This window comes from Rhinopithecus roxellana, chromosome 10 (genome assembly GCF_007565055.1).
Source record: "Rhinopithecus roxellana isolate Shanxi Qingling chromosome 10, ASM756505v1, whole genome shotgun sequence".
Lineage (NCBI taxonomy): Eukaryota > Metazoa > Chordata > Mammalia > Primates > Cercopithecidae > Rhinopithecus > Rhinopithecus roxellana.
Window position 1 is genome coordinate 4,668,475 of NC_044558.1, and position 27,369 is coordinate 4,695,843.

General features: G+C 44.5%; 1 protein-coding gene across 1 annotated transcript in view; it reads right to left on the bottom strand.

Annotated features, from left to right (window-relative positions):
• DYRK4 (dual specificity tyrosine phosphorylation regulated kinase 4) overlaps positions 1-25,964 on the bottom strand; it is a 40,522-nt gene extending 14,558 nt beyond the window's left edge. Inside the window, 8 exon segments of the mRNA XM_030939596.1 lie at positions 312-450; positions 2,754-2,894; positions 3,199-3,335; positions 6,643-6,806; positions 8,500-8,638; positions 9,341-9,451; positions 11,035-11,115; positions 25,888-25,964. Of these exon segments, the coding sequence (XP_030795456.1) occupies positions 312-450; positions 2,754-2,894; positions 3,199-3,335; positions 6,643-6,806; positions 8,500-8,638; positions 9,341-9,451; positions 11,035-11,055 (852 nt within the window). The 5' untranslated portion in view covers positions 11,056-11,115; positions 25,888-25,964.
• Between the last annotated feature and the right edge of the window lie 1,405 nt (positions 25,965-27,369).

Here is a 27,369-nt window from a genome sequence, read left to right on the forward strand (position 1 = left end):
GTCACTTTCCCGCTATGGATTCTGCAACTCCAGAAGACTGTGACTTTGTTTTCATCTTCTTTGGCACCTGGTTCTAGGCTTTGCTTGCATGGCCTTAGAAATGCCATTGACTGAATTTGTTTGACATTCCCATTAAATGCCCCCCTTGACATACATACTGCCATGACAATAGAGCACAAAAAAAAAAAAAAAAAAAAAAAAAAAAAGGTCAAAGGCAATGCTTTGATTGGAGTTTGTGATTCTTACGCAGCCTAGGGAATAGAATGGATATTTCCAGAGTGTTTCCACGGCAGGACGGAGGTGGTACTCACGGGCTTGAGATCGCAGTGAATGATTTTCTCTACAGAAAGCATTTGCAAGCACTTCAAGACAGAGAGAGTGAAACGCCGAACTATCGACAGACTGAAGCCTTGAAAGTTGTTTTTCTTCATCAACTCGTACAAGTTGATTCTGGAAAAGAGAGGGGAAAAGTGATGCCCGTGGGTGTAAGAAAATATAGAAGGCTGAATTGGAACCTGCAAACAATCTTGTATCACCTGGTTTCACTCTAGTAGCAGGCAAGCCTCAGACCAGGATGCAGGGCTTTCATGCCGTTATAGACTCAGCTTTCCCGCTGAATCATGGTGGGCCCGGGGTGAAACCGTGTCAGACTCTCAGATGTCCCCTCATCTCTTATGTGACAAGACCACTGAAGCACTTTCTTATGCAGGTGGGTTAAGAGGTTGGCCCAAACTTCTGAAATAGTCATAGTTCCTCAGGCCCTTGGGAGGGACCCAGGAAACCCACCAGTCACTCAAACAAGCAGCCACTGCTGCCCAGGCCTAATAAGGGCTGTCTAAGGACATCAGGTTCCTGACAAGTAAGGAAGAAGAGAGTGGGCAGATGGGGGCTGAGGCCAGAGGGAGCCCCTGCTCCTCCCAAAGTGTGGCTGTTTGGTCTCACCTAATTGTTCCCTTGAGAAATGCAAGCTCGCTCTTGCCAGAGAATCTGAAATTCTCTAGGGTGACAGGAGCCTACTGTATGATATGACGTCTACAGACTTATGAATGTTAGAAACTAACATTAATACAATGCATTTGAAGAAGAAACATTTATTTGTGAACTGCCAGATGAAACTTCTGTGCAAGCTGTGAGATGGGGAGAGAAGGGAAAGAGCATGACCCTAAAATGGCTTTTCAGCAACCTTCTGCTGGTTCCTCCTCATCTTCCATTCCTAAGATCATCTAGCTTTGGTAGTATTTAGCAAGCCACTCGTTCTTAATGTTTTTTTAGAGATGGGGTCTTGCTATGTTGTCCAGGATGGTCTCAAACTTTTGGACTCAAGTGACCTCCCAACTTGGCCTCCCAAGATGCTGAGATTACAGGTGTGAGTCACCACGCCCAGCCAGAGCCATTCATTTTTATTTATTTATTTTTTTTTTTGACAGAGTCTTGCTCTGTTGCCCAGGCTGGAGTGCAGTGGCACAATCTCAGCTCACTGCAACCTCTGCCTCCTACATTCAAGTGATTCTCCTGCCTCTGCCTTCCAAGTAGCTGGGATTACAATCACACACCACTACACCCAGCTGTTTTTAGTAGAGATGGGGTTTTTAGTAGAGATGGGGTTTCACCCTTTTGGCCAGGCTGGTCTTGAACTCCTGACCTCAAGTGATTCACCCGCCTCAGCCTCCCAAAGTGCTGGGATACAGGCGTGAGCCATCACACCCGGCCGCCATTCATTCTTGAGGGCTGCAAAGGAGATGTGAGACATGGCTCTGGCCCCATCCTGACTAGTCACCTGGGCAACTCCCTCATCTCTCTGGGCTATGGATTCCTCGTGCACACCCTGGCCCTCTGACCTCCCAGAGCTCTTTTAAGCACAGTGACATCCTAACTGTGCACTGTAATTCATGGCCAAGAAAGGCAGACTGAGCTGTCCATTTGGCCACAGAGAAGATAATTTACCTCTGCATATCAGAGACTCGACCACGCTTTGTAATAACCGGAAATGGTGAGGAGAGTGTCACCTTACCTGCTAATTCAAATGTATCTGGTTGCTAGAGTGTCACCATCAGCAGTGGTGTCCTGGGAGCACTGAGCTACCAGCTTGCTGAATCCAGTAACACTCTGAGAGCTCACCCCTGCTTATTCTCCTTTGCTAAATGCATTCTGGGTTTCTAGTTTTATATAAATTGCATCAGATGGTCTTCCCAGAGAGAAAAATAATGAAACTAGCATGCCCTTGCGATTGGCCTGCCTTGTCAGCTCCAATATTCAGCCAGGCCATGCCAATCTATTTAAGTCAGGCTCTGCTCTCCTACCAAAAATATCTGCTCTTGTCCTTATTGACTCAAAATCAAAACCGTTTTCCCACTCTGAGCAGCCAGCTGCCTATCCCTTTAGGTTTCAGCCTCTGCACAATCAGGCCAGAAAGCCCACGAGTGGGGAATATGATAGCAAACAAAGAAAAGTCCTTTTTGACTATTTTGGTTTAGCTCTTAAGGAAAGAGGCCTTGTTTTGGTCATGTCACCTGGCCCAGTACCCACCCCAGGGCAGTACATCACGGGGAGGCTGGCAGGTGACAGGCATACCAAGATTGTCTGCTTTCATCCCAGCCTCCTTGCTCCTGGGCCTTCTGGATAACTAAGTGACTGTCATGAACATTCTAGTTATTAAATATGCACATCCAGAAAAATCTAGTGTTCTGACCTCAAACACTATCACTTAGGTAACTTTTCCAGAGGAAATGAGTTAAGAAGAAAAGGCAGCTGACCCCAGGAGCTCAAAGGTGATGCAGAAGTGATTGCGAAAGTAGAAAAAGTCCTTCATATGCACCACATTGTAGGTGTCGTCTTTGTCCTTCTTTCTGAGGGCTTCCAGGATCTTCAGCTCCACCAGGGCCTGCTGGTGAAATCTGAGGGGATTGGGAGTGGCAGGCAGGGTGGGAAATGGAGACAGAAACATCAGTGTCAGGTCCCACTGCAGCAGTCAGCCCCTCCCCATGACCCCAGCAAGACTGTCTAGTGGCAGGAAGCGCTAAAAACACCATACTGTCGCCTCCTCTTTGCCCTGTCATGGAATCAGACAGGTAGAAAGAGAAAAGGGAAAACAAAAGGGAAGATTGGAGGCTGAGGCAGAGTCAGGAAGGGCTGGCATTCTGCAGGGGCCAGAGTCACACAGTCCCTCTTCTGTGGCCTATGTCATCCCCCAAGCCACACCTCTTCTTGTTCCTGATGATTTTCAGGGCCACCAGCTCATTGTTTTTGTGATCCAAGCACTTGGCCACCTGTCCAAAGGACCCCTTCCCGATCATCTCCAGAACCTCATAGCGGTAGGCAATGTGATCATGCAGGACCTGTGGAAGCCAGGCCGGAGGTGAAGAGCAAAGCCATGGGCTCCCTGGCCTTCCTGGCACGGGGCCCTGGCATTCCCACCCCCAGATTACGGCTCACTCCTGGGGGCATTTTCTAACTGCACTGGGCACTTATGGGACTCTCGCCCTCATCTCATTGTGACTGCAATGGGGAGCTTGTTGGCTGGATTCTGGGCCACCCATGTGGTGCCAGGGAAAGTCCCACAGGCTTGATCCATGTCAAGCAGCACAAAGAACACTGGATGGTTTTAGGAAACTTGGGATCTAGTCCCAGTATTGTAGTTCTAGTCCTCCAGTTTTCTACATGTTTTAGGATCTATAAAGTAAGAGGGTTGGACAAAGCGGCCCTGAAAGTCCCTTTCGGTTTGGACATTTTATGAGACTTGAAGTTAAGCAGCATCTCTGGTTTGGAGAAAGTTTTTTTTTTGTTTGTTTTTGTTTTTGTTTTGTTTTGTTTTGAGACGGAGTCTCGCTGTGTCACCCAGGCTGGAGTGCAATGGCCGGATCTCAGCTCACTGCAAGCTCCGCCTCCCGGGTTCATGCCATTCTCCTGGCTCAGCCTCCCGAGTAGCTGGGACTACAGGCGCCCGCTACCTCGCCCGGCTAGTTTTTGTATTTTTAGTAGAGACGGGGTTTCACCGTGTTAGCCAGGATGGTCTCGATCTCCTGACCTCGTGATCCGCCCGTCTCGGCCTCCCAAAGTGCTGGGATTACAGGCTTGAGCCACCGCACCCGGCCTCTGAGAAAGTCTTGTTTCTGACCCCTGATGTGTCTCTATCAATCAGAGAAGGCGTTAGGTCTGCTCTGCCTCTTCCTGGCCAAATTTGATTCTCCTTTGGGCTTACTGGGATTTAATGCTATCCTGGAGTTAGCAGTACAGAACTTGGACCTTTCTTGATGAAGAGAAATATTTCAAGAGCCAGAATCACCCATGTCTCTCCCTATGTTAGAAACTAGAGAGCAGGGGGTTAATCAAAACCACAGGAAATTTTCTATTAAAAAGACTTCAGCTTTAGACAAGCAACTTGAGACAACCATTCTGAGCTGCAGTGCTGTTGTCTGTAAACTGAAGATGCTGGATAAGATTATCTCTAAGGTCCTCAAGCTCTGTGGGTCTCTGATTTCTAGTGTTACACTCATGAGTTTGGGAGAGGTGAAGGATTAAGTGTTTGTGTACAAGTCCTCAGGATGTGTTTGAGAATGTGCACTGGGGGTCTGTTCATATGGGGGGAATCTAGACTGAATTTGAACACGTACAACTTTCCTGATCTATGGATGTAGGTTAGTCTACTTGTAAGGATCTGTCATGAGAATGTATGGGAAAAGGACAGGGACAGGATCCACACACATGTGGCTATAAAATTACATATGTGTTTTCTTAGCATTTGTGCTTGCCTTCTGCATACTACCACTTAGTGTCATAATTGTTCATTCACATGTCAACTTTGACATTGATTATGGTTACCTGAAAGCAAGAACCATTTTGTATTCATTTGTGATAGCTTCCTTTATATTTCCAGAGTCTAGTAGATGCCCAAGTTTATGATAGATTATCAATACACAGGCATTCAATTAACATTTGTCGACAAAAAGTGAGAATGCAGCTGTGTTGCTTGCTTGGGAATTTGGTTATGTGCAGTATGTATTTGTGTGTGTACTGGAATGCAATAAGGGTGGTGATTTTTAGCTTACAGAGAACACATATTATCCCTTTCTTCCCCACAACGCCCTTCCCCCACAAAAAAAACAAAAGCCTTTTCTAAGATTTGAGACTGAAGAACTGAGTTCCAATGAATTAATTTAAAAGTGGTACTGACACCCTTAGGGAATTCCCGGAGACCCTAGGCTCAGGTAGGGTGGAGCAGAGGAGGGAGCAGGGAGGGAGGGGTTGAGGAGGTCTAGCTGAATCAGAGTTAAGATTTATACTGGAGATTCCCAGCCGGGCGCAGTGGCTCACACCTGTAATCCCAGCCCTTTGGGAGGCCAAGGCAGACGGATCACCTGAGGTCAGGAGTTTGAGACCAGCCTGACCAACACAGTGAAATCCTGCCTCTACTAAAAATACAAAAATCAGCCAGGCGTGGTGGCAGGCGCCTGTAATCCCTGCTACTCTGGAGGCTGAAGCAAGAGAATCGCCTGAACCCAGAAGGTGGAGGTTGCAGGGAGTCGTTCACACCACTGCACTCCAACCTGGGCAACTCCATCTCAAAAATATATATATATATACTACTGAAGATTCCTAACCAAGGATCCACTAACCCCCTATAATTTTATGTATGTGCAGGTTGTCTTTTCTGGGATGAGGACCTATAGCTTTTATCAGGCTCCCAAAGGGATTCTTGACTGAAAATATTGAACCCAGGCTCTAGAAGGCACTGTGTGACAGAAATGAAATCCTTGCATCTCAAAGTGTGGTCCAAGGATCAGCAGCACAGGCATCACCTGGAAGCTCAGGCCCTAGCCCCAGACCGGCTGGATAAGAACTTGCATTTTAACAAGATCCTGCAAGTGGTTTGTGTTCATAGTAATGCTAGACTAACATGGCCCTCAATGCTGTTAATAAAATCTGCCTCTTCTATGAGCCCTCAGGCTCATCTTGTCTCTTAAATCCAAGTTGCAATGAAATGTTCTGAAGAGGAAATTCCTGACAGCCCACAGTCTAGTGCACTAAGCATCACACATCCCAACATGCTCAGCCCTGGGAATCACTGCCCAGCTTTCACCTTCAGGCTGGGAAGAGGCACCGCCCTGGGGAAACCAAGGGCTATAGTCAGAAGAGGAGGAGGAAGAGGAGCTGTTGGGATCAATTTTTAAAAAACAGAATGAAATTCAGCTCTATGCACCAGGGACTACAGTGACAAAAGCTTTTTTGTCTGTGGGGGAAATGGCATCTATTATAAAAGAGAAAAGAGTCCAGGTATGGGCTTGTATTGAGGAGACAAAAAAGGAAATGTTGGGAAAACTTCTCCTTATTTCAGTCTGGCCTTTTCCAGTGGGCTATGCAGGGAAGGAGGCCTGTGGGAGCTCACCCAGGATGCAAACCAGCTACCCCAAGTACGCTTGGGGGAAAGTCAGTCTTCCATCAGTAGAGTATTTTGCATACTAAATTGTATGTTTCCCCATTTTCAAGCATGGTATTTCTTTGGTTTGGCACTACCAGAATACTTCAGGACATCTAGTCTCCAACATGTCAGCACCAAATACTACAAAATACCCCTGCTTTTTTCCTTTCTAGACTACCTGTTGTCCCCGGGCCCCTGGAGGTTCCCATGGCCCCCACCCCCATCACCTTCAGATAGGAGCCTTGCTCATCATCAAAACTTGTCTTGCTAAATTTCTCAGGAGCCAGGTCGAGCTTCTTGGCTTCAAGCCCCAGGAACCACAGCTCCGTGTAGCCCAGGATTTCACTTTGCTCATATGGAGACAGCTGATTCTTAAAAAGCTTTAGGGCCTCTGTGAAAAACACTACAATTGTGAGTTAAGTTGAGGCAGCATAGGATTTGCCCAGGATGCAGATGATGGCATCCTTCTAGGTCACGAGCCATCAGCCTGTTTCCCAGCTGGGTGGCTCACTGAGGACCATGCATCTGGCATCTCACAAGATGGAAGTATGACAAAGATAACTGTCAAGGTCTCGCACTTAGTTCAACAAATCAAGAAAAGAACACAAGGACAGGGAAAGGGAGAGCTCAGTCCCCATACACCTGGGGGTTAGAGCAGCGTGGGTAAAAATTCCAGGAGTAAAATTAGTGTCAACAATAGTATATCATTTAGGTGGCAAGTTGCCCAAGTTAATGTGGAATTAAGCTATAATTAGTTGAGAGGCTTTGAAAACTGTAATGTCTGCAGGGCCAGACAGGTAACATAAAGGCAACATTAAAGGCCCAGGAACCTTCACGCTCAAATCTGCAGCTGAATCAGGAAGGACCTCAGATTGCAAGGAGAGATTATGAGTTAGGACTTTTGTACACTGGCCAGATCACATCGGCACCCTGGTGTGTGATCAGGGGTAAAATTCACAGTAATTGATAAACTACAGCATTCTCAGAGAAAAGAAACTAGGATTAGGACGGGGACACCATATTATCTGACAAACTGCTGAAGCGTTAGAGAGGGAACTGCAAGGAAAAAGAAAAAGACTTACAGGGGACAAGACTTCTGTTTTCATATAAGTGAAGGGCAGTCATGTATACGCTGAATAAGGCATGTTCTTTGCCCAGAGGACAGAGCCAAGGCATAAGACAGCAGGGGGGCAGACGGCAGCTCTGTAAAGGCAGAACCAGCTCAGGACTGAAATGACCTCTTCGTGCAGAGTTCCCAGAGTTGTTTAAGAACAACAAGCACCACTTTCAGTTTCTAGGTTGTGGTAGAAGAGCTGTGAAGCATCTGATGATGGCACCCATAGTGGGTGCTTGGTGGGTTTGGGTGGTCTTCCTTTGCGTCCTGATAGGTTATGAGTCTCTGAACCCCATTAGAAGTCTAGCCACTGGCCAAAAACCCATGTGTAATCTTTCAGGCCTGACCACAAGGCAGTCCACAAAGGCTTCACCTGGCAAGCCTCATGGGTAAAGATGCCTCCCTGCAGCAGAGCTGGTGCACAGCCAGTGCATTGCAGTCTCTGAAGGAAGCTACAGCCACGGACAGAGACCCCTGGCTGACCATGCTCTTCTACGCATCTGCATTTCTAACCAAGATCCGCCCCCAGAGGCTCCTCTCCAACACCTCCTTACCAAGAGGAAGGAGCAAGCTTCAACACCCTTTGCTCTGATCTCTGTATTCAGTACCTTTCCACTCCTAGCTCTTCCACTCTCTCAGTGCCTTCCGCCTGGCCCCTGGGTCCATAAAATGACAGGAACCTTCTGTCTGGCTCCTTAGGCAAATGAGACACTTCCTTCTGTCTGCACGGGTACATCCCGCCCTTGCCCAGAGTCACTCCATAGGGGAAAATTCAGCCTCCTATTCACCCTCTTGCTTACACTAACACAGTCAGAGGTTCAATGCTTAACTTCTACTTTCCTCGTGGTTTGCTGCCTTCATTGACGACTCTGACACCTGGCAGCTTAGCTCACTCCAGCACAGCTTAGCTCTTGACACCCTGACCTTCCATAACCACCTCCAAACCCTGCTACTACCCCCAAAGGCGTACCTGCCGCTGTCAGAGGCACCTTGTGCTTCTTTGGTGACTTCTCCTGTGCCTTGGGATCCTGGGTTTTAATGCTAAGATGGAAAGGTATTTCTGAAGCCTTGAGCTCTGAAGCCGGCATCTGATTGTGAGCTTGAGTCTCCTGTCCAGGAAAAGAGGTTTGCAATAAATAACTACTTAAGATTCTCCTGGCGGCCATAACCATTTATTTAACCAAAGACACCCACCTCCAGCCAGGCTCTTTACCTACCTCTCCAGGGAGAAAACAGCAATTAAGAGACAGTAGGTTCTCCCTATCTCTCTCCCAAAGGAAGTATCTGTCTGACTCACACTGTTCCTGGGGAGACCCCTGGACCTTACAGTATGCTGTTGACAACCCCAGCAACATCTCGCTGTGCGAAGAGATGGGAACAGTTTTTCACTGCTGCTCTTAAGAAGGTGAGTTCCCAGCTAGACAAAGTGACTTGCCCAGGAGCACGTGAAATTATGTGTGTGTGACACCTCTTTCTGTTGACATCTTGTCACCTATTATCTCATTTGGTCCCTACACAAAAGAAGCAGGAGGACATGGGAGGAAACTAATATTTTGTATGGTTCCACCTTTCATGCACAGCATTTCATTATTCCTTTCCTCGATGAATCCTCCTGACAGCTCTACAGAGGGACCATTTCATAGCTAAGAAAAGGTTAAGGACTTATTTGCTCAAGCTTATAGTCATTGTAAAGAATGAGAACAGGACCAGAACCCAACTCTTCAGCAGATACTGTGCTTTTCCCCACCATCCTGGGCCTTTCTAAAACCTTGGACTAAAACCTTCTCAGGGTCCCGTCCATCTGCGCTCACCTGATACAGCAGGGATGACTTCAGCAGGACTTTCTTGCTAATGTGTGGGAAGCTTACCATATTCTTCTTCCCCTTGGTGTCCACAAAGGGGAGTGAAGTAACACTGGTGTTCTGTAGAAGGAGAAACTGCATACATTACAAAAGCCTTAGGCAAGAAAACATCTCCAGGGGTCATTTCTTTCTTTTTTTTTTTTGAGATGGAGTCTCACTCTGTCGCCCAGGGTGGAGTGCAGTGGCCAGATCTCAGCTCACTGCAAGCTCTGCCTCCCGGGTTCACGCCATTCTCCTGCCTCAGGCTCCCGAGTAGCTGGGACTACAGGCGCCGCCACCTCGCCCGGCTAGTTTTTTGTATTTTTAGTAGAGACGGGGTTCACCGTGTTAGGCAGGATGGTCTCGATCTCCTGACCTCGTGATCCGCCTGCCTCGGCCTCCCAAAGTGCTGGGATTACAGGCTTGAGCCACCGCGCCCGGCCGGGATCATTTCTTCTAGCCCCCCTTCCCAACCCCCAACAAAAAATGAGCCTAACCCCAATCTGGACATAAACCTATTGTTAAAGTTCTTGGCAAGAAATGCAGATTCCAGAGCAGCAGAGTCAACAAGCACATGGGCTCTGGGTTTGAGTCCCTGCTCTACCACTTACTAGCTATAGACTTTCAACAGCTCACACTGACTCTTCCTCGAAACCTCAATTATTTCATCACTACCATGGGAACAAAAATGGGGCCTACCTCATAAGGCTTTTGTGAGGTAAATGAGTCAATATATAGACTGTAAGTGCTGGCCATTATTATCATTACTCCAATATCTTACCACCCCAACGCAGGGAAGTTCTTCCTGTTATATCACGCAGATCTTCCTCAGTGCAACATAAGCTTCCATTTCCTCTATGACTATATTATTGACTTGACCTACTCACTTGGATCCCTGCCCTCCTCCACTGAGTGACTGACTAATTAATCAGGAGAGAGGTCAAAATAGCTAAAATTTGGAAGCAACGTAAGTGTCCATCAACAGATGAATGAATAAAGAAAATGTGATCCTTAAACACAATGCAATACTATTCAGTCATAAAAAAAAGAATGAGATCCTGTCATTTGCAACAATATGGATAGAACTAGAGATCATTAGGCTAAGTGAAATAAGCCAGGCACAGAAAGAGAAATATCACATGTTCTCCCTTATTTGTGGGATCTAAAAATCAAAACAATTGGATTAAGGGAGAAAGAGATTAAAAAGATGGTTATTAGAGGCTGGGAAGGGTAGTGGTTGCGGGAGAGGTGGGGATGGTTAATAAGTACAAAAACATAGATTGAATAAGACCTTGTGTTTGATGGCACAACAGGGTGACTATAATCAATAGTAATTTAATTATATTTTATTGTATGTAACACAAAGGGTAAATGCTTGAGGGGACGAATAACCCATTTTCCATGATGTGATTATCACACATTGCGTATCCCTATTAAAACATCTCATGTGTCCCATCAATATATGCACCTACTATGTACCCACAAAAATTAAAATAAAAACATTTTTAAAAATCGTGTGGCAACGGTGATGTGGATAGAGTGCTGTCATCATGTTAGGATACATGTCATGATGAACTGGCCAAAACTGCCTGTTCAAAGCTACCCTGGCCACCCGCCTCTCCTCATTCTCTCCTAGAGAAAAGGAGCTGAACATCACTCCCTACCTTACGAAAGACTTGGGTCATTCTGGAGTTCTTGGTGTTGGAAGGTGGCTTCTGGACTTGAACTGAACGTTTACTTCCAACCTGGATCAAGCGGAAGAAAATAGGAACAGTGCTTGGCATGGCTTCATCCCACACTGCATATTGTTGTTTCATTACAGTAAACAAACTATGCTTGAGGCCAGCTCTCCTGACCCCTAAGCTAGGAAGAGCCAAGAGAAGCTCCAATAGGTACTCAATGAATGCATGAATGGATGATTATCCAAACAAATGACCTTTCCCAAAGTGTTCATCCTGGATGGGCTTGGCCTATGGTTTTCATGCTTTAAAAAAATCAGTATGACCTTTTCTTCCAGTAAAATCTTAACTAGAGACCCTGTATATGGTAAGGAGTAACAGTTGAGCTGCTCTTGCTCTTTAGAAAAGAAAATGGCCATTGCCTTGCCTGGAAGTCTTTTCACCCTGAATGTGGCTCTGACGGTGGCATAGTGGAATCCGCCCGGTGGAACACAGGCACCCAGCCTGTGACCTGATCAGAAGAGACTTCACATCTAGAAAGGGTGAGGAGGAGAAGACCAAAATACTAGAGCAGTGTGTCCCAGAGGGTGATAAGCACACCACAGAGGAAGGGGACATAATATGTGTAGTGCACAGATAGTTACCTAAGGGGTATGGATTTACTGTAATATCCATTTGAAAAACTGTAATGAGCACATTGAACCTGCAACATTGTGGTTGTTATTATTTAGGATGAGATTAAAATTTAAGTTAAAAAAAAATAAGGCCAGACACGGTGTCTCACACCTGTAATCCCAGTGCTTTGAGAGGCTGAGGTGGGACGATCGCTTGAGGCCAAGATTTCCAGGTTATAGTGAGCTATGATCGTGCCACTGCACTCCAGCCTGAGCAACAGAGAGAGACCTTGTCTCTACACAAAAAATAATAATAAAACAGAGTGTGTGGACTACGTAGGCGTGGCAAAAACTGTGAAGCTGGCACTCCAATGACTGAAGCTTAGCAAACAACAGGCTACAGCTTGAATCGAAGTTCTGGTCTTTGAAGCCAAAACAGGCGTTCTCCTTCTTCCAGACCTCCCCTATGGAATTGAAGGATGTTTATCCAAAGCTGACACACAGCTGGTATCAGACCCACCACTGTAAAAATGTGGCTGCATTGAAATAACAACTGGGTACAACACTTAATATCATCCAGCACAGCTAAGTCCCGCACAGCACGGTAATGATGAGGACTGTTTGGGACAGTCAATCTTGACCTCCTGGAACAGGGAGGTAGTCTGAGGGAGAGAGGGTTGCACAGAGCATGGGACATGGTCTCAGACCATGATAATTCGCTAATGTGCTATATTTAGGATTCCACTATTGAATGGAAAATGATATCTGAGCAAATATTGCAATTGCAAATCTCAGAGTCTCCATTTCTCATCAAGTAGGTATGTGGGGATGAATATTCATTAGCATCGTCCGTAACAGGCTGACATTGAGGATGCGGCAGGGAGACTGGACAGATACATAAAAGGTACATGAACAGAATACAACCCAAACTAAATACAAAAAAAGGGCACGAACAGTGAGTATCAACAAAGAAGGAAAAGATCACCGTGAACGCAATCAGACCAGAAGGATGGTGGTAGAGGCGGTGCTTTTCTGAATGGGTGAGGCTTGGTCTGGGCTTTAACTGAGAGGACGGGTAGGAAGCATGCTTGCTCAGTGAAACACCACCATCCAGGCGTGCCCCAGGGCTCTTCACTGCTCATGCTGGGTAAGCAGGAACAGGGGGTTGACAGCGGGCCATGGAAAGCACTGAAAGACTAAGAAGCAGTTACTCAGTCCTGTGATCCTGCTCTTCTTCTTGCCTCAAAGATTCTTCCAGCAACACCTCCCTTCTGCCTCCCCAAGCCAGAAGGATGCACAGAATCACTGAGTTGCGACGGACCTTGGAGATGCATTCATTCTTAACGCATTTACTGAACATATCTATGTGCCTGCCAGGCAGTGTGCTAAGCACAGATCACACAGTCCAGGCTCCCTAGCAGTAGAGCCCAGAAACCTGTATTTCAAGCTTCCCCAAGTGAGTTCTGGGCGGGCAGATTTGGGAGTCACATTCTAATACAATCCCCTCCTTTGGAACTGGTCTCTCCTACCTCTGAACTTTTGTTTTTCTTTGTGTCATTGATGTTTATGTATCCTTTTTAACTTTTTACAAATTCTTCTCATCTTCCCCCAGGAAATTCCCTGGCAACAAACATTAGGCTTTCCACAATGTGCCAGCCCTGGAACTTCAAGACCAGTCCCTCTGGCTAGGTCATCGGGGGGTGGGGGGGTCCCACAGAACCTACCCTGTGTGTCAGTGTCCACGCCATCATTACAAGAACCTGAAGTGAGCTGGGACCAGCTCCAGAGCCAATCGTGGATTTGTTGCATGTCTCAGGAGGGAGTAGGATTTCACTGAGTGTCATGTTCTCTGACACTGCTTCTTTGTATGATGTCACAGGGAAGTGCCTCAATTGCAAATTCATATTAATGAACACAAGCTGACAACCATCTCACTTTCAAAAGTGAGAGTCAGGGCCGGCCGGGTGCACACTGACGCCTGTAATCCCAGCACTTTGGGAGGCCAAGGCAGGTGGATCACCTGAGGTTGGGAGTTGGAGACCAGCCTGGCCAATGTGGTGAAACCCCATCTCTACTAAAAATACAAAAATTAGTCCGGCGTGGTGGCAGGCGCCTGTAGTCCCAGCAAAGGTTCTGTGACTGAAGTACAGAGCATGGGGTAGCGGATGGGTTACACATATTAATACAAGAGGGAATGGTCACAGAGGATTCCTGGAGAAAGTGCTGCTATGGCTGAGGCCCAAATGCGGGTGAATGATGGGGACATGGACTGGGTCACATGGCGTTGGAGTGGGTGATGGGAGAACATTCCAAGCAGAAACAGAGCAGGAGTGAAAGTGCTGACATGTAGAACAATGCCGGTTTGAAAATGGCAAGACTTGCAATGGCCGGAGCCAAAAGGCAGGAGTAGCAGTTGAGGAATGAGAATTGCTTGAACCCGGGAGGTGGAGGTCGCAGTGAGCTAAGATCGTGCCACTGCACTCCAGCCTCGGCCATAGAGAAAGACTCCATCTCAAAAAAAAAGTGAGAGTCAGAACGCTTTTTCAAACTTCAGATTGTCACGATTTCTCGCTGTGAGTGGCATGATTATGTAAGCATAAAGATACCCCTTCACCATTCTTTGCCCACCACATCCCTAGTTCAAGCCCCTGTTGCAATGGTCTCCTAAGGAGTTTTTCTGCCTCTCCCCAGTCCATCCCATCCTCTACCTTCCTCCTGAGTGGCCTCAGAAATTAAACATGAGCATCTGATCACATTAGTAAGTTGCCTACATCTCCTAGCAACTTCCCAGGGAGCAGAAGTCCTGACTCACAAAGCGCCCCCAGCCTCATCCCTTGTCACAGCCCTACCCCTGCCTTTTGGCTCCTGCCGTTGCAAGTCTTACCATTTTCCAACACGGCACTGTTCCATATCTCAGCACTTTGGCTCTTGCTCTGCTTCTGCTTGAAATGTTCTCCCGTCACCCACCCCACCGCCAAGTCACCCAGTCCATGTCCCCATCGTTCACCCGCATTTGGGCCCCAGCCATAGCAGCACTTTCTCCAGGAATCCTCTGTGACCATTCCCTCTGGTATTAATATGTGTAAGCCACCCGCTACCCTGTGCTCTGTACTTCTATCATGGCACCTGCAAAGGCTTGTTAGACAAAGTTGTTTTACTGGTTTCTTCTTCTGGTCTATAAGACTCTTTTCTATTTTATTTTATTATTTCATTTTATTTTATTTTATTTGAGACGGAGTTTTGCTTGTTGCTGGAGTGCAATGGGGCCATCTCGGCTCACTGCAACCTCCACCTCCCAGGTTCAAGTGATTCTCCAGCCTCTGCCTCCTGAGTAGCTGGGATTACAGGCACCTGCTACCACTCCTGACTAATTTTATGTTTTCAGTAGAGATGGGGTTTCTCCATGTTGGTCAGTCTGGTCTCGAACTGCTGACCTCAGGGGAAACTCCCACCTCAGCCTCCCAAAGTGCTGGGATTACAGGCGTGAGCCACTGTGCCCGGCCAAGACTCTTTAATAAAAGACTTGGGTCTTACCTCAAAGCCTAAGGTGATATCTTGCATTACAGATTGAGCATCCCTAGCCTGAAATGCTCCACTTTTGAGTGCCAACAATGACACCACTCATGCGCACAAACTTTGTTCCATGCACAAAATTACTCAAAATATTGTATAAAGTTGCCTTTAGGCCATGTGCATAAAGTGTATGTGAAACACAGATGAATTCTGTGTTTAGAGTTGGGTCCCATCCCCAAAATATCTCATTACGTATATGCAAATATTCTTCAATCTGAGAAAGTCTGAGACTCAAAACACTTTTGGTCCCAAGCGTTTGGGATGAGAGATACTCAGCCTGTAGCAGGCAATTCAATACCTGCTAAAGGAGGAGGAAAAGAAGGTGAGAGGGAAGGAAGGGAGGGAGCAGGACGTTTAAGGACCTAGCACTTGTCCTGAAAGATCCAAGACGACTCTAGGCTGCCCAGGGAGACAGCTGAGCTTTGAGTTCAGTCCTTCCCCCTCCTGGTGGCCAGTCCACCCTTGCCCTGTTCTAGCCTCATTCCTTGCTCCTAGTGGTTTCTGTTCCCACCAGGAAACAGTGCTGCCCTGCTCGCCGGCCCTTCTTTTGGAGGGAAAGTCTCTAATCAGTGAATTCACACCAGAGAATCTTTTCTGCTCATGCCCCTCTCAAAGGCAACGGCAATTTCCAAGAGAATACCTGGAAAAGGAAGTGCTTTGTTCCAAATAAATGCATTGCTACTCAAAGGAGACAAGAGATGGTTCATGGTAGGAAAGAAGAACCTGTCTGGCAGGAGCCTGTTCCCATTACAAATGGCACTGACCTGACCATGTAATGTCTGTGTCAGAGTGGATGGAAGAGGTCCCCTGAAGGGTGGAATTCCCAGTCCCATGTCCCACTTCAGTGTCTTGTCCCTAGGTGCTCTGCCTTCCCCTCTATTCTGCCTTCTCATCAGGTCAGGCCCTGACCCCCAGCAAGCACAGCCTCTCTCACCTTGGCTATAAAGCTCCGTTTACCCAAGGACCGCAGGGGAGTATATGTCCTGCCCTTTCACGCCAAGACCCAAAGGATAATAGGACTGGTCCCTATTTAGAGCTAACTACAGCAGAACTCCAGAGGCACTGGCTCATCTTATTACCTGGGACCGAATGCTGGATCTCCTCATCTGGACAGTTCAGGGAAGATAGCAACTGGACTCTCTGCAAGCCTCAGGCCACCCAGCCTTTTCAGAAAGTCACACCTCCATCACACCATCCCACCTCAGTCATACTTCACAGGCGATTTTCCTATTTTCTCAGCTGACTCCTCCTTGTCTCTTTCTCTTTCCCATTAAAAAAAAAAAAAAAATCCCCAAGTGCCTGGTGGTTTGATGGGCAAATGAAGCTCAACTTCTGTGATATCAGTTCACAGCTTCTTCTTTACAGGCTCTGTCATCCCTTCCCAGAGGCCAGAACTATGGAGTTAAAAATAAATGCATTCACGCAGGGAAGGGGTGTGGCCAGGAGAGAGAGAGAAACTCTTTGGGGGATTTTCTGCAGAATGCAACCAGTTAAGACAATCAGGCTCAGCAGAGCATCACAAAGAACTGGGAGGGAGGGAGGGAGGGAAGGAGGGAGGGAGGGAGGGAAGGAGGGAGGGAGGGAGGGAAAGAGGGAAGGAGGGAGGGAGGGAGGGAGGTGGCTGGGCTCCTAAGGGTCCCCAACGAAGGGATTCAGCTACCCTGGCTGCTATAGACCTCGAACAAATCACACATCTCTCCCATTGCCATTTGAAGCTTAGAGTCTGCCCTTAAAGCCCCTTTGCTGTGCATGAGGAAGCCCAGGATGCCTAGATAGGGAGGAGCCACCTCCAGATCACACCAACAGCCACAGCTGCACCCCTGAGACTCATTAGGGGGATGAATGTGGCCAGCCTCTTGGGAGGACCAGATTTTCTTCTCACTCATGTAGTAGCCTCCCTGGGGTCCTACCCACCAGCTCTGTCCCTGCCGGAGGTGGAAAGAGGAGGCCCTGCCATCCTTGAGGAAGGGCAAGAGCCTGGAGGTCCAGACAGCTGGAGTCAATTTCTGATGCATTCAGTGCAGGGCCTTGGGGAGATACTTTGTTTTCTGGACTTCCGTTAAATGCACTTTGGTAAATCATGTTGCTGAATGTGACCTTAGGGCATGTGTAGTATAATGCCCTCAATTGACACATGGAGAAAGAGAGGCAAAGGTTATCCAAGTGACTTGTCCAAGATAACACAATTAACAGCAGCAAGCTCGTCCAGAACGTAAGCCCTCTAGCGTCGTTTTACTGTCTCATGCTGCCACCCAGTGATCTCCTCTGACCTCTTTGTGTTCTGCCAGGAAACCGGGTGACAAGGGATTATAAAGTACTTCCCCTCCAAAGGTCTCTAATTAAAAATAAGATCATGCTTTTATTCTGATAGTGCCTGAATTCAGTTGACAATGGAGACATTCAGAAAGCAAGCATTTATTCTATAAATTAGACACTAAATTCCCTATAATATAAAGTGGATTTATGCATCATGTAGGTGGGTTTAAATAGATAATTTCTAAGGCTCTATTTCTATCAATTTAGATAGCATGCCTTTGCATGCTTTTGTATATGTTATTTCTTCTGCCTGAAATGCCCTCCCTCCAGTCCACATGCAGCCTCCTTGTTTAACTCCAGGGGGAATGATTCATTTAGACGAAAATATGAATAAAGAACCCTGTAACTCATGCCATGCGACAGCACTAAAGTGACTGGCATGTCAGTGAAGCATGAGATGGTACACTGGGCATCAGCCAATGGCTTAAGAAAACTTTGTCTAGGCTCCCAGAGAACTGTTTCTACCTGCATGAGAGCACTCCCATGCCTCAGTGTCACTTGGGTCTAGGCTCCCAGAGAACTGTTTCTACCTGCATGAGAGCACTCCCATGCCTCAGTGTCACTTGGCCATTGTGTGTTTTATTTTTTATTTTTATTTATCATTATTATTATCATGATTATCGTTATCATTTTGAGACAGAATCTCGCTCTGTCGCCAGGCTGGAGTGCAATGGCGCAATCTCGGCTTACTGCAAACTCCGCCTCCTGGGTTCAAGCGATTCTCCTGCCTCAGCCTCTCCAGTAGCTGGGACTACAGGGTGCGCCACCACACTCAGCTAATTTTTGTATTTTTAGTAGAGATGGGGTTTCACCATGTTGGCTAGGATGGTCTCGATCTCTTGACCTCGGGATCCACCCACCTCGGCCTCCCAAAGTGTTGGAATTACAGGCGTGAGCCACTGCGCCCAGCGCATTTGTGGTTTATGCTCCCACTAGATTGTGCATACTCTGAAAGAAGGAGATGTGCATTGTTTATTTTTGTATCCCAGCACCAAAAACAATGCTTGGCTCTCAGTACTCACGTATGGGATGATTCATAAAAGAGTTCATCCGTCAAGGGTCATTAGGCCTCACAGGAATAGAGAAAAGGACACAGACTTCAGAGTCAGACAGATTTTGACTGGCATTCCTCCTCTGCCACGTGCTGGCTGTGAGGCCTTGGCAAACCATTCATACTCTCTCAGGTTCAGCTGTGCCTTTTCCACAAAACAAGACTAGTAAAAAGTTAAAAGGTGCAAGACAACAAGGTGCTGTGGGTGAGAATTAGCAAAAACTATAAACACCAGAATCAGATCCCTCCCCCCAGTGTTTCCAAATACTTATATTTCCAAATACAGTATCCAAATATTGGAATTATCTGGTAAAACTTATAAATTATGCATAACTTGCTTAAAGAAACTAAAGAGCCTAAAAATGTGAGTAAAGTGTAAGACTCCATGCAAATAACAGAACAGATTTAAAAATGAACAAATTAGAACTTTCAAAACTAAAAACTATAACAGTTGAAATTAAAAACCAAATGTATGGGCTTAATAACATATTATACACAGCCAAAGAGAGCATGAATGCACTGGAAAAGACAGGTTTGAAGAAATTAACCAGCAAACAGCACAAAGAGACAAAGAGATAAAAAATCTGGTCAGAGATTATAGACCCAGAGGATAAAACAAGGTTTAACATACATTTAGAGTTTCAGAAGAAGAGAAAGAATATGAAAGAGATAATGACAAAATGGCTAGAATAATTTTTCAGAACTGATGAAAGGAAAATTATGAAACTTTTAGAAGGCAATATCTGTATAACTTCAGAGTAGGGAATTATTTATTAAGACAAAAAGTGCATACCATAAGTTTACCTGCTTTTAATTAATTACTTCTGTTTATCTAAAAACAACATAAAGAAAGTCAACAGAAAACCCAAGATTATATAAAAGCTGCAGGATAGAAGACATTAATATACAAAAGTCAGTTGCTCTCTTACATACCAGAAATGAACCATTGGAATTTGAAATTAAAAGTGTAATGCCATTTACATTAACACTCCCAAGAAATTGAAATACTTAACTATAAGTATGACAAAATATGTATGAGATCCATCTGAGAAAAACAACAAAACTGAAGAAATCAAAGAGGATCTATATAAATTAAGGTATTTTCTATGTTCATGATAGGAACACTAAATATCATTAAGATATTAGTTCTTCCCAACTTAATCTGTAGATTCAACACAATCCCAACCAGAATCCCAGCAAGTTATTTTATGGACATCAACAAACTGATTCTAAAATTCATATGGAAAAAGAAAAGACCTAGAATAGCCAGCACAAAACTGAAGAACACTAAAGTTAGAGGACGGATGACCCAACCTCAAGACTTACTATAAAGCTACAGCAATCAAGACAGTGTGGCACTGAAGAAAGAATAGACAAATAGTTCAATGGAACAAATAGAGGCCCCATAAATAGACCCACACAAACATAGTCAACTGATCATTGACAAAGGAGCAAAATCAATTCAATGGAGAAAGGCATCTCTTCAACAAATAGTCCTAAGCCCAGCGTGGTGGCGCACACCTGTAGTCCCAATTACTCAAGGAGGCTGAGGTCAGAGGATCACTTGAGGTCATGAGTTTGAGACCTGCCTGGGAAAATAGCAAGACCTATCACAAACAAACAAACAAACAAAAACAGTGCTAGCACAATTGGACATCCATGTAAAAAAAATTAATCTAGACACAGAACTTATACCTTCCACAAAGATTAACTCAACATGGTTCATAGACCTAAACAGAAATCACAAAACTATAAAACTTCCAGAAGACGACATAGAAGAGAATCTAGGTGACCTTCAGTTCAGTAATGACTTTTGAGCTACAATAAAAAAGCACGATCATGACGGAAAAAAAGTGGATACACTAGGCTTCATCAAAATTAAAACTTCTTTGCAAAAGACTTTGTTAAGAAAACGAAAAGAGAAGCCACGGACTGGTAGAAAATATGTGCAAAACACATATCTGAGAAGGGATTGTGCCTAAGTATACAAAGAACTCTTAAAATTCAATAATAAGAAAGCAATCCAATTAAAAATTAGCAAAATATCTGAATAAACACCAGCTCTCCAAATAAGATATATCGATGTCAAATATGCATATGAAAAGATGCTCAATATTATGTTATTAGGCAATTGCAAATTAAAACAATGAGATGCCACTACACACCTACTAGAATATCCAAAACCACACTTTGACACACCAAATGCTGGCAAGGAGGTGGCATAACAAGGGTTCTTATTCATTGTTGGTGAGAAGGCAGAATGGTACAGCTTGTTTGGAAGACAGTGTAGCAGTTTCTTATGAAGCTAAATGTAGCCTTAACATACAATCCAGCAATCATGCTCCTTGGTTCACCCAAATGAACTACAAAATGTGTGTCCACATAAAAACCTGCACATGAATGCTTATAGCAGACTTATTTATAACTGCTAAAAAATTGGAAGCAACCAAATTGTCCTTCAGTCAGTGAACGGATAAACACACTGGCACAGCCGTACAGTGCAGTATTACTCACTGATAAAGGGAAATAAGCTATCAAGCCATGAAAAGACATGGAGGACATTATTGCTCAATGAAAAAAAGCCAGTCTGAAAAGGCAACATACTGCATTATTCCAACGATACAATATTCTAGAAAAGGCAAAAAATAAGGCCACAGTAAAAAGAGTGGTTGCCAGGGGTTTTGTTGGGGGGGGAAGGGATGAGTAGATGGAGAGTGGGGTATTTTTAGGTCAGTGAAACTATCCTGTATCATCCTAGAATAGTAAATAAATGACATTATGCCTTTGTCAAACTCCTAGAATGTACAACACAAAGGAGGAACTCTAATGTAAACTATGGGCATCAGCTAATAATAATGTATCAATCTTGGTTCATCAATTGTGCCAACTATACGTGAATGTAAAATGTTAATAACAGGAGAAACTGTAAAGAGGAATGGGGTATATGGAAAGTGTACTTCTCTGCTCAATTCTTCTGGGAACCTAAAACTGCTCTTTAAAAACTAAGTAAATAAAAAACAGACAAGCCGACAACTAGGAGAAGATGTTGGCAGCACATACAACTGAAAAAGATTAGTAGACAGAATATGTAAAATATTCTACAAATCAATAAAAAAGGACAAACAGCACAAAAGAAAAATATTTAAACAATAAAGGCATGACCAAGGATTTCAAAGGAGAGGAAACACAAATGGTCAATAAATACATAAAAGAGGTTCAATCTCATTAACAATCATCATCAAAATGCACATTAAAATACAATAAATTGACTGGGCATGTTGGCTCATGCCTGTAATCCTAGCACTTTGGGAGGTCAGGGCGGGTGGATCACAAGGTCAGGAGATCAAGACCATCCTGGCCAACATACTGAAACCCCATCTCTACTAAAAATACAGAAAAATGAGCCAGGCATAGCAGCATGCACCTGTAGTCCCAACTACTCAGGAGGCTGAGGCAGGAAAATTGCTTGAACCCGGGAGGCAGAGGTTGCAGTGAGCCAAGATCATGCCACTGCATTCCAGCCTGGACGACACAGCAAGACTCCATCTCAAAAAAAAAAAAAAAATTATTGTTAGCAAATTGGCAAACTAAAAAGTCACACATATCAGGTAATAAAAAGGATGTGGAATGACTGAAATGTGTACACACTGCTGGTGACAAGGTACATTTGCACCAATGTTTTGGAAAACTGTCATTACCTGGTAAAGTTAAGCATTCACATATCCTGTTACCCAGCAGTTCCCCTCCTGGGAATACACCTTAGAAATGCCTATACAGACACACTGAGAAACATGCACAAGAATGCTCATAGCAGCATCATTTTCAATAGCAAACATGGCCGGGCACAGTGGCTCACGCCTATATTCCCAGCACTTTGGGATGCTGAGGCTGGTAGATCACTCAAGGTCAGGAGTTTGAGAGACCAGCCTGGCCAACCTGGTGAAACCCAGTTTCTACTAAAAATACAAAAATGAGTTGGGCATGGTGGCATGCACCTGTAATCCCAGCTACTGGGGAGACTGAGGCACAAGAATCACTTGAACCCTGGAGGTGGAGGCTGCAGTGAGCCGAGATCGTGCCACTGCACTCCAGCCTGGGCGACAGAGAGAGACTCCATCTCAAAAAAAAAAAAAAAAAAAGAAAGAAAAAGAAAAAAATTTTCAATAAAAAATAAATAGCAAACACACAAGAAAAAACAAAATGTCTGTTAATTGTAAAACCGACTTTAAAAAAATGTGGTGTTCCTGTATAATGAAACATGGCAGTTAAATTAATTGATAACCAGTGTTCCTAGAACAAAGGTGATATTCATAGTATTTGAAGACTTGGGGCACAGGTAATGATCAATCAGAAGAGGCCTAATCAACCCCAGTGAAAGCCAGCCAAATGTTATACCAGTGTACGCTGGCTTAGCACTGAGCATAAACAGCAAGTTGCAGAAGAACACTCAACAGTATGATTCCATGTATGTTTAAAAAAAACACGCAAAATGAGCCAATACATAGTTTAGAAGGTTTAGAAACAGATAAAGAAAATTAGTGGAATAATAGATGCAAAACTCAAGAGAGTAGTCATCTCAGAGGGAACAATGAACAGGACGAGATACAATGGGGAGGGACACACATGGGACTGTTTTCTTTTTTTTGTTTGTTTTTAGATGGAGTCTCGCTCTGTTGCCCAGGCCAAGTGCGGTGGCGTGATCTCGGTTCACTGCAACCTCCGCCTCCCGGGTTCATGCCATTCTCCTGCCTCAGCCTCCCGAGTAGCTGGGACTACAGGCACGTGCCACCATGCACGGCAAATTTTTTGTATTTTTACTAGAGACAGGGTTTCACTGTGTTAGCCAGGATGGTCTCCATCTCCTGACCTCATGATCCACCTCCCAAAGTGTTGGGATTACAGGCGTGAGCCACCGCACCAGGCCTGGGACTGGGACTGCTTTCTTAAAACCTTGTGTTGGGTACACACAAGGGTGATCATTGTATTGCAGTATCATTCTTTATACTTTACACATATTTCTTTAATATTATTTTATATATACTCAACACTTAATAATAAAAGGTGTTTCTTGAAAAGCATTCATGAATTACAGAATAAAATCTGAATCCTGATTTCAGCTTTTATTCCCAGAATGACTTCAGGTGCCTTGCTATATAAATCTCTTTGGATCTCAGTTTCCTCCGCTGTAAAATGGAGGTGATGACCCCCCTCAACATTGCTGAAAGAAGCAAATAAACACTGCTATAACACATGCAGGGAGGGCAGGGATTGCATTCCGAACATCTCCTTATCCCCACCTCCAACGTCGAACTGATACTCTATTTGTCATGGCCTGAAAAAGCTTTCAGTAGAAGTATCTATTGCTCTGATTAATTCTTATACTCAGAGACATGCCCCCCATCTGCCAATTCCTGCTCACTTCACATTCCTTTGACAGAAATCAAAGGTAATTTCAAATCTTTGTTTTTCTTTCTTTTATTAGAAATTAAAGCACCAATGAACACGCAGAACAAAGGAACTGGTACTTACCATGTAGATCTCAGAAAGAGTGGGGGCCTAGGAAAGAATGGGGAAAAGTATGTAAAACTCTCCTTCAGGGCCCCAAATCCATTCCAAATGTAGATCTTATATAGAAGTAAATGCCTATCTTCATTGAGCCACTGATTCTAGATTGGCTGCTTATGGGTATATTTTAAATGTTTTAATGTTAACTTGCAATGGTCATTACAAGTTCTTCTAGTTCAAGTCTTCCATTTGTATTTAACAGGTGAATGCATTACCATAAATAATACTGTGCCACCCTAAAAACCTAGACAGAACTAGCAATTAACATCTCTGCTGCTTGCTCTGTCTTCAGCTTGGACTGATTTCCACTCCTTTGTCCAGCACCAAATGGTCAGAGCAGGGTTTGGTTTTGTTCCTGCTTTTTGTATAGGAAGTGCTGATGAGACACGGAAATGAGACAGCGAATGACCCTCGGATATCCTCTTCCACTGTGTGACACTCATTGATAAACCCATCTCTTACAGGAAGCCCCTTTCTGTTAAATGGAGAGACAGAGGGAAGATAAAAGCAACCAGTATTTATTGGGCTTCCAACATTTGCCAGCCGGAGAGCTCACATTCTCTTACCTCATTTAATACCACTGCAATCAGGGGATATAGGAACAATTACTCCAGTTTCACAAACAGCAAAACGTCAGAGACTTAATGACCTAACTGAGGTCTCACAGCTGGTGATGAAATGGACACCTGTCCCCACATGATAGAAAAGAACTTTTAAAAAATGTCCATGACCCCTAAAGATTCTGATTTCAGTAGTGTTTAAAACTTCCCTGGGTGTTCCCAATATACAACCAAGGCTAAGAACCACTGGTCTATTCAGTTCCAACTCTTTAACTGCCAGGGAAAATGAAGGTGAGTCATTACCATTCTCAGCATTTAATCAAAACATCTGATCTTCCTACAAAAAATCCCAATTTTAAGTTTTGTTAGAGTTTTATGGCCTGTTTTGTTCTCCACTGCATCCCTAGCCCCTAGAACAATGTCTGAAACGAGTCGACAGTAAATACTTGTAGAGGAAACAAATGAATAAACACACTCCTAGTTTTTATTCCACAAGTACACATCAAGTGCTAGTCTGTGCGAGGCACTGACCTAAGTTCTAGGGAGCTGGCACCGAGCCAGTCCAATAAACCTTTGCCATTGTGCAGTGTCCATTCTAGAGCAGCACTATCCAATAGAAACATCATGTGAGTCATGAGTATCGTTTTAAATTTTCTGGTAGCCACATTAAAGAGATAAAAAGAAACAGATTAAATTAATTTTAATAATGTGTTTTATTTAACACATGATATTCAAAATACTATTTTAACACATAAACAATATAAAATTATTTTACAACTTTATTGACGCATTAAAGGGTATATGATAAAATGTAAATTTATATCAATATGATATAAATACAATACAATATGACAAAATATAAACCCAACTACAAAAATTACTAATACATCATTTGACATTTATTGCTTTCACACCAAGTCTTTGGAATCTGGTGTGTATCTGACACTCACAGCACACCCCCAGTAGGACACATGCCAGGGACCACGTGCCAAGGGCTACCATATCGGACGGCACAGTTCTGGAGGGCAGGACAGACAACAAACGAGTAAGCAAACAGATTTGTCATTAGAAAGGGTGGGGAAGCAAAGCCTCTCTCAGGAGGTGATATTCAGCAAGGGAATGATTGAAAGGCTCTGAGAAATTAACAGAGAAAAAGTACCTGTGCTTTTGGTGCTGAAACTAGAAATGTGTCTTCAGTATGATCCTGGATGTGCTTTGTAGCATCTTGTGGTTGTCGGGGAGATCATAATGTAATATCCTAAATTACCAGCTTCCCTCCCTAGGACTGTCTCCCAGGTTCTCTTCCTGCTATAGCCTAACCTGTGATCCTGGAGCTCAGCTGGCTCCTTGAGTCCCAGAAACCAGCTGAGGCAACGTGAGATGCAGAAAACCCGGATGTCCTCCAGCCTACCGGGTGAGATGACTGAGGACCAAAGGGCCGCTTTTCCCCCTGCCGGCAGTTACGAGAAATGCAACACGGAGCATTTTCCTGAGAGTTCTTTTATCCTTGCCAGCTGAGCAGAAAGGACAGGGGCCCTCCACTGGCATCAAGGTTCTACCCCGTGTTAGTCCAATGAATAGGGCATTCTGAAAAGAACTCCAGATTACTAGAGAGAGAGAGCCACACTGTTGTCTTAAAGTCAGGTGAAATCACATTTTAAAATTTCCCTTGGCTGAAATGTTACCAAGATCCATATTAAAATATGTGAATACTTGATTATGATAAATATTATACTTATAATCTATAATTTTAAATGTTGTGAAAAACATAAATTATGATTAATTTATTTAAATATTTAAGTTGCCCTCTCAACACCTGCTTGGGGCCGTAGGCATGGTGAGATCCACAGCTCTCTCTTCTTCAGTGTTTTTTTAGATGAAGGGATTATAATTCATACAATTCATTTTCTTTCTCCAATTAATATCATAACTGTCCCCTGAAACCCAAGACTCACGTGCAGAAGCCAGTTACTGAATTGTTTGCATTTCCTTCCTTAAACCTATTAAATTCAACTGGGTGAGAAGTCCGTTGAGGAAAACCAATAGACGTTGAAAAGACATTTATTTAAGCCCCATCAGAACAACTAGCAATACAAAGACAGTAGTTTTAAGCTTCAAGAGTATTTTTAAATGATATTGGGAATTTGCCAGTAATTATTGTAAAACACAACATAATCAAATCGATTTTGAATGTGACATTTTTATTTTTATCCTATTTTATTTATTTATTATTTATTATTATTATTATTTATTTATTTATTTATTTATTTTTTGAGACGGAGTCTCGCTCTGTCGCCCAGGCTGGAGCGCAGTGGCGCGATCTTGGCTCACTGCAAACTCCGGCGCCTCCCAGGTTCACACCATTCTCCTGCCTCAGCCTCCCGAGTAGCTGGGACTAAGGGCGCCCGCCACCTCGCCCGGCTAGTTTTTTGTATTTTCAGTAGAGACGGGGTTTCACCGTGTTCGCCAGGATGGTCTCGATCTCCTGACCTCGTGATCCGCCCGCCTCTGCCTCCCAAAGTGCTGGGATTACAGGCGTTCGCCACCGCGCCCGGCCCTTATTTTATTTATTTTGAGATAGGGTTTTCTTCTGTTGCCCAGGCCGATGCAGTGGCTGGTGCAAGCACGGCTCACTGCAGCC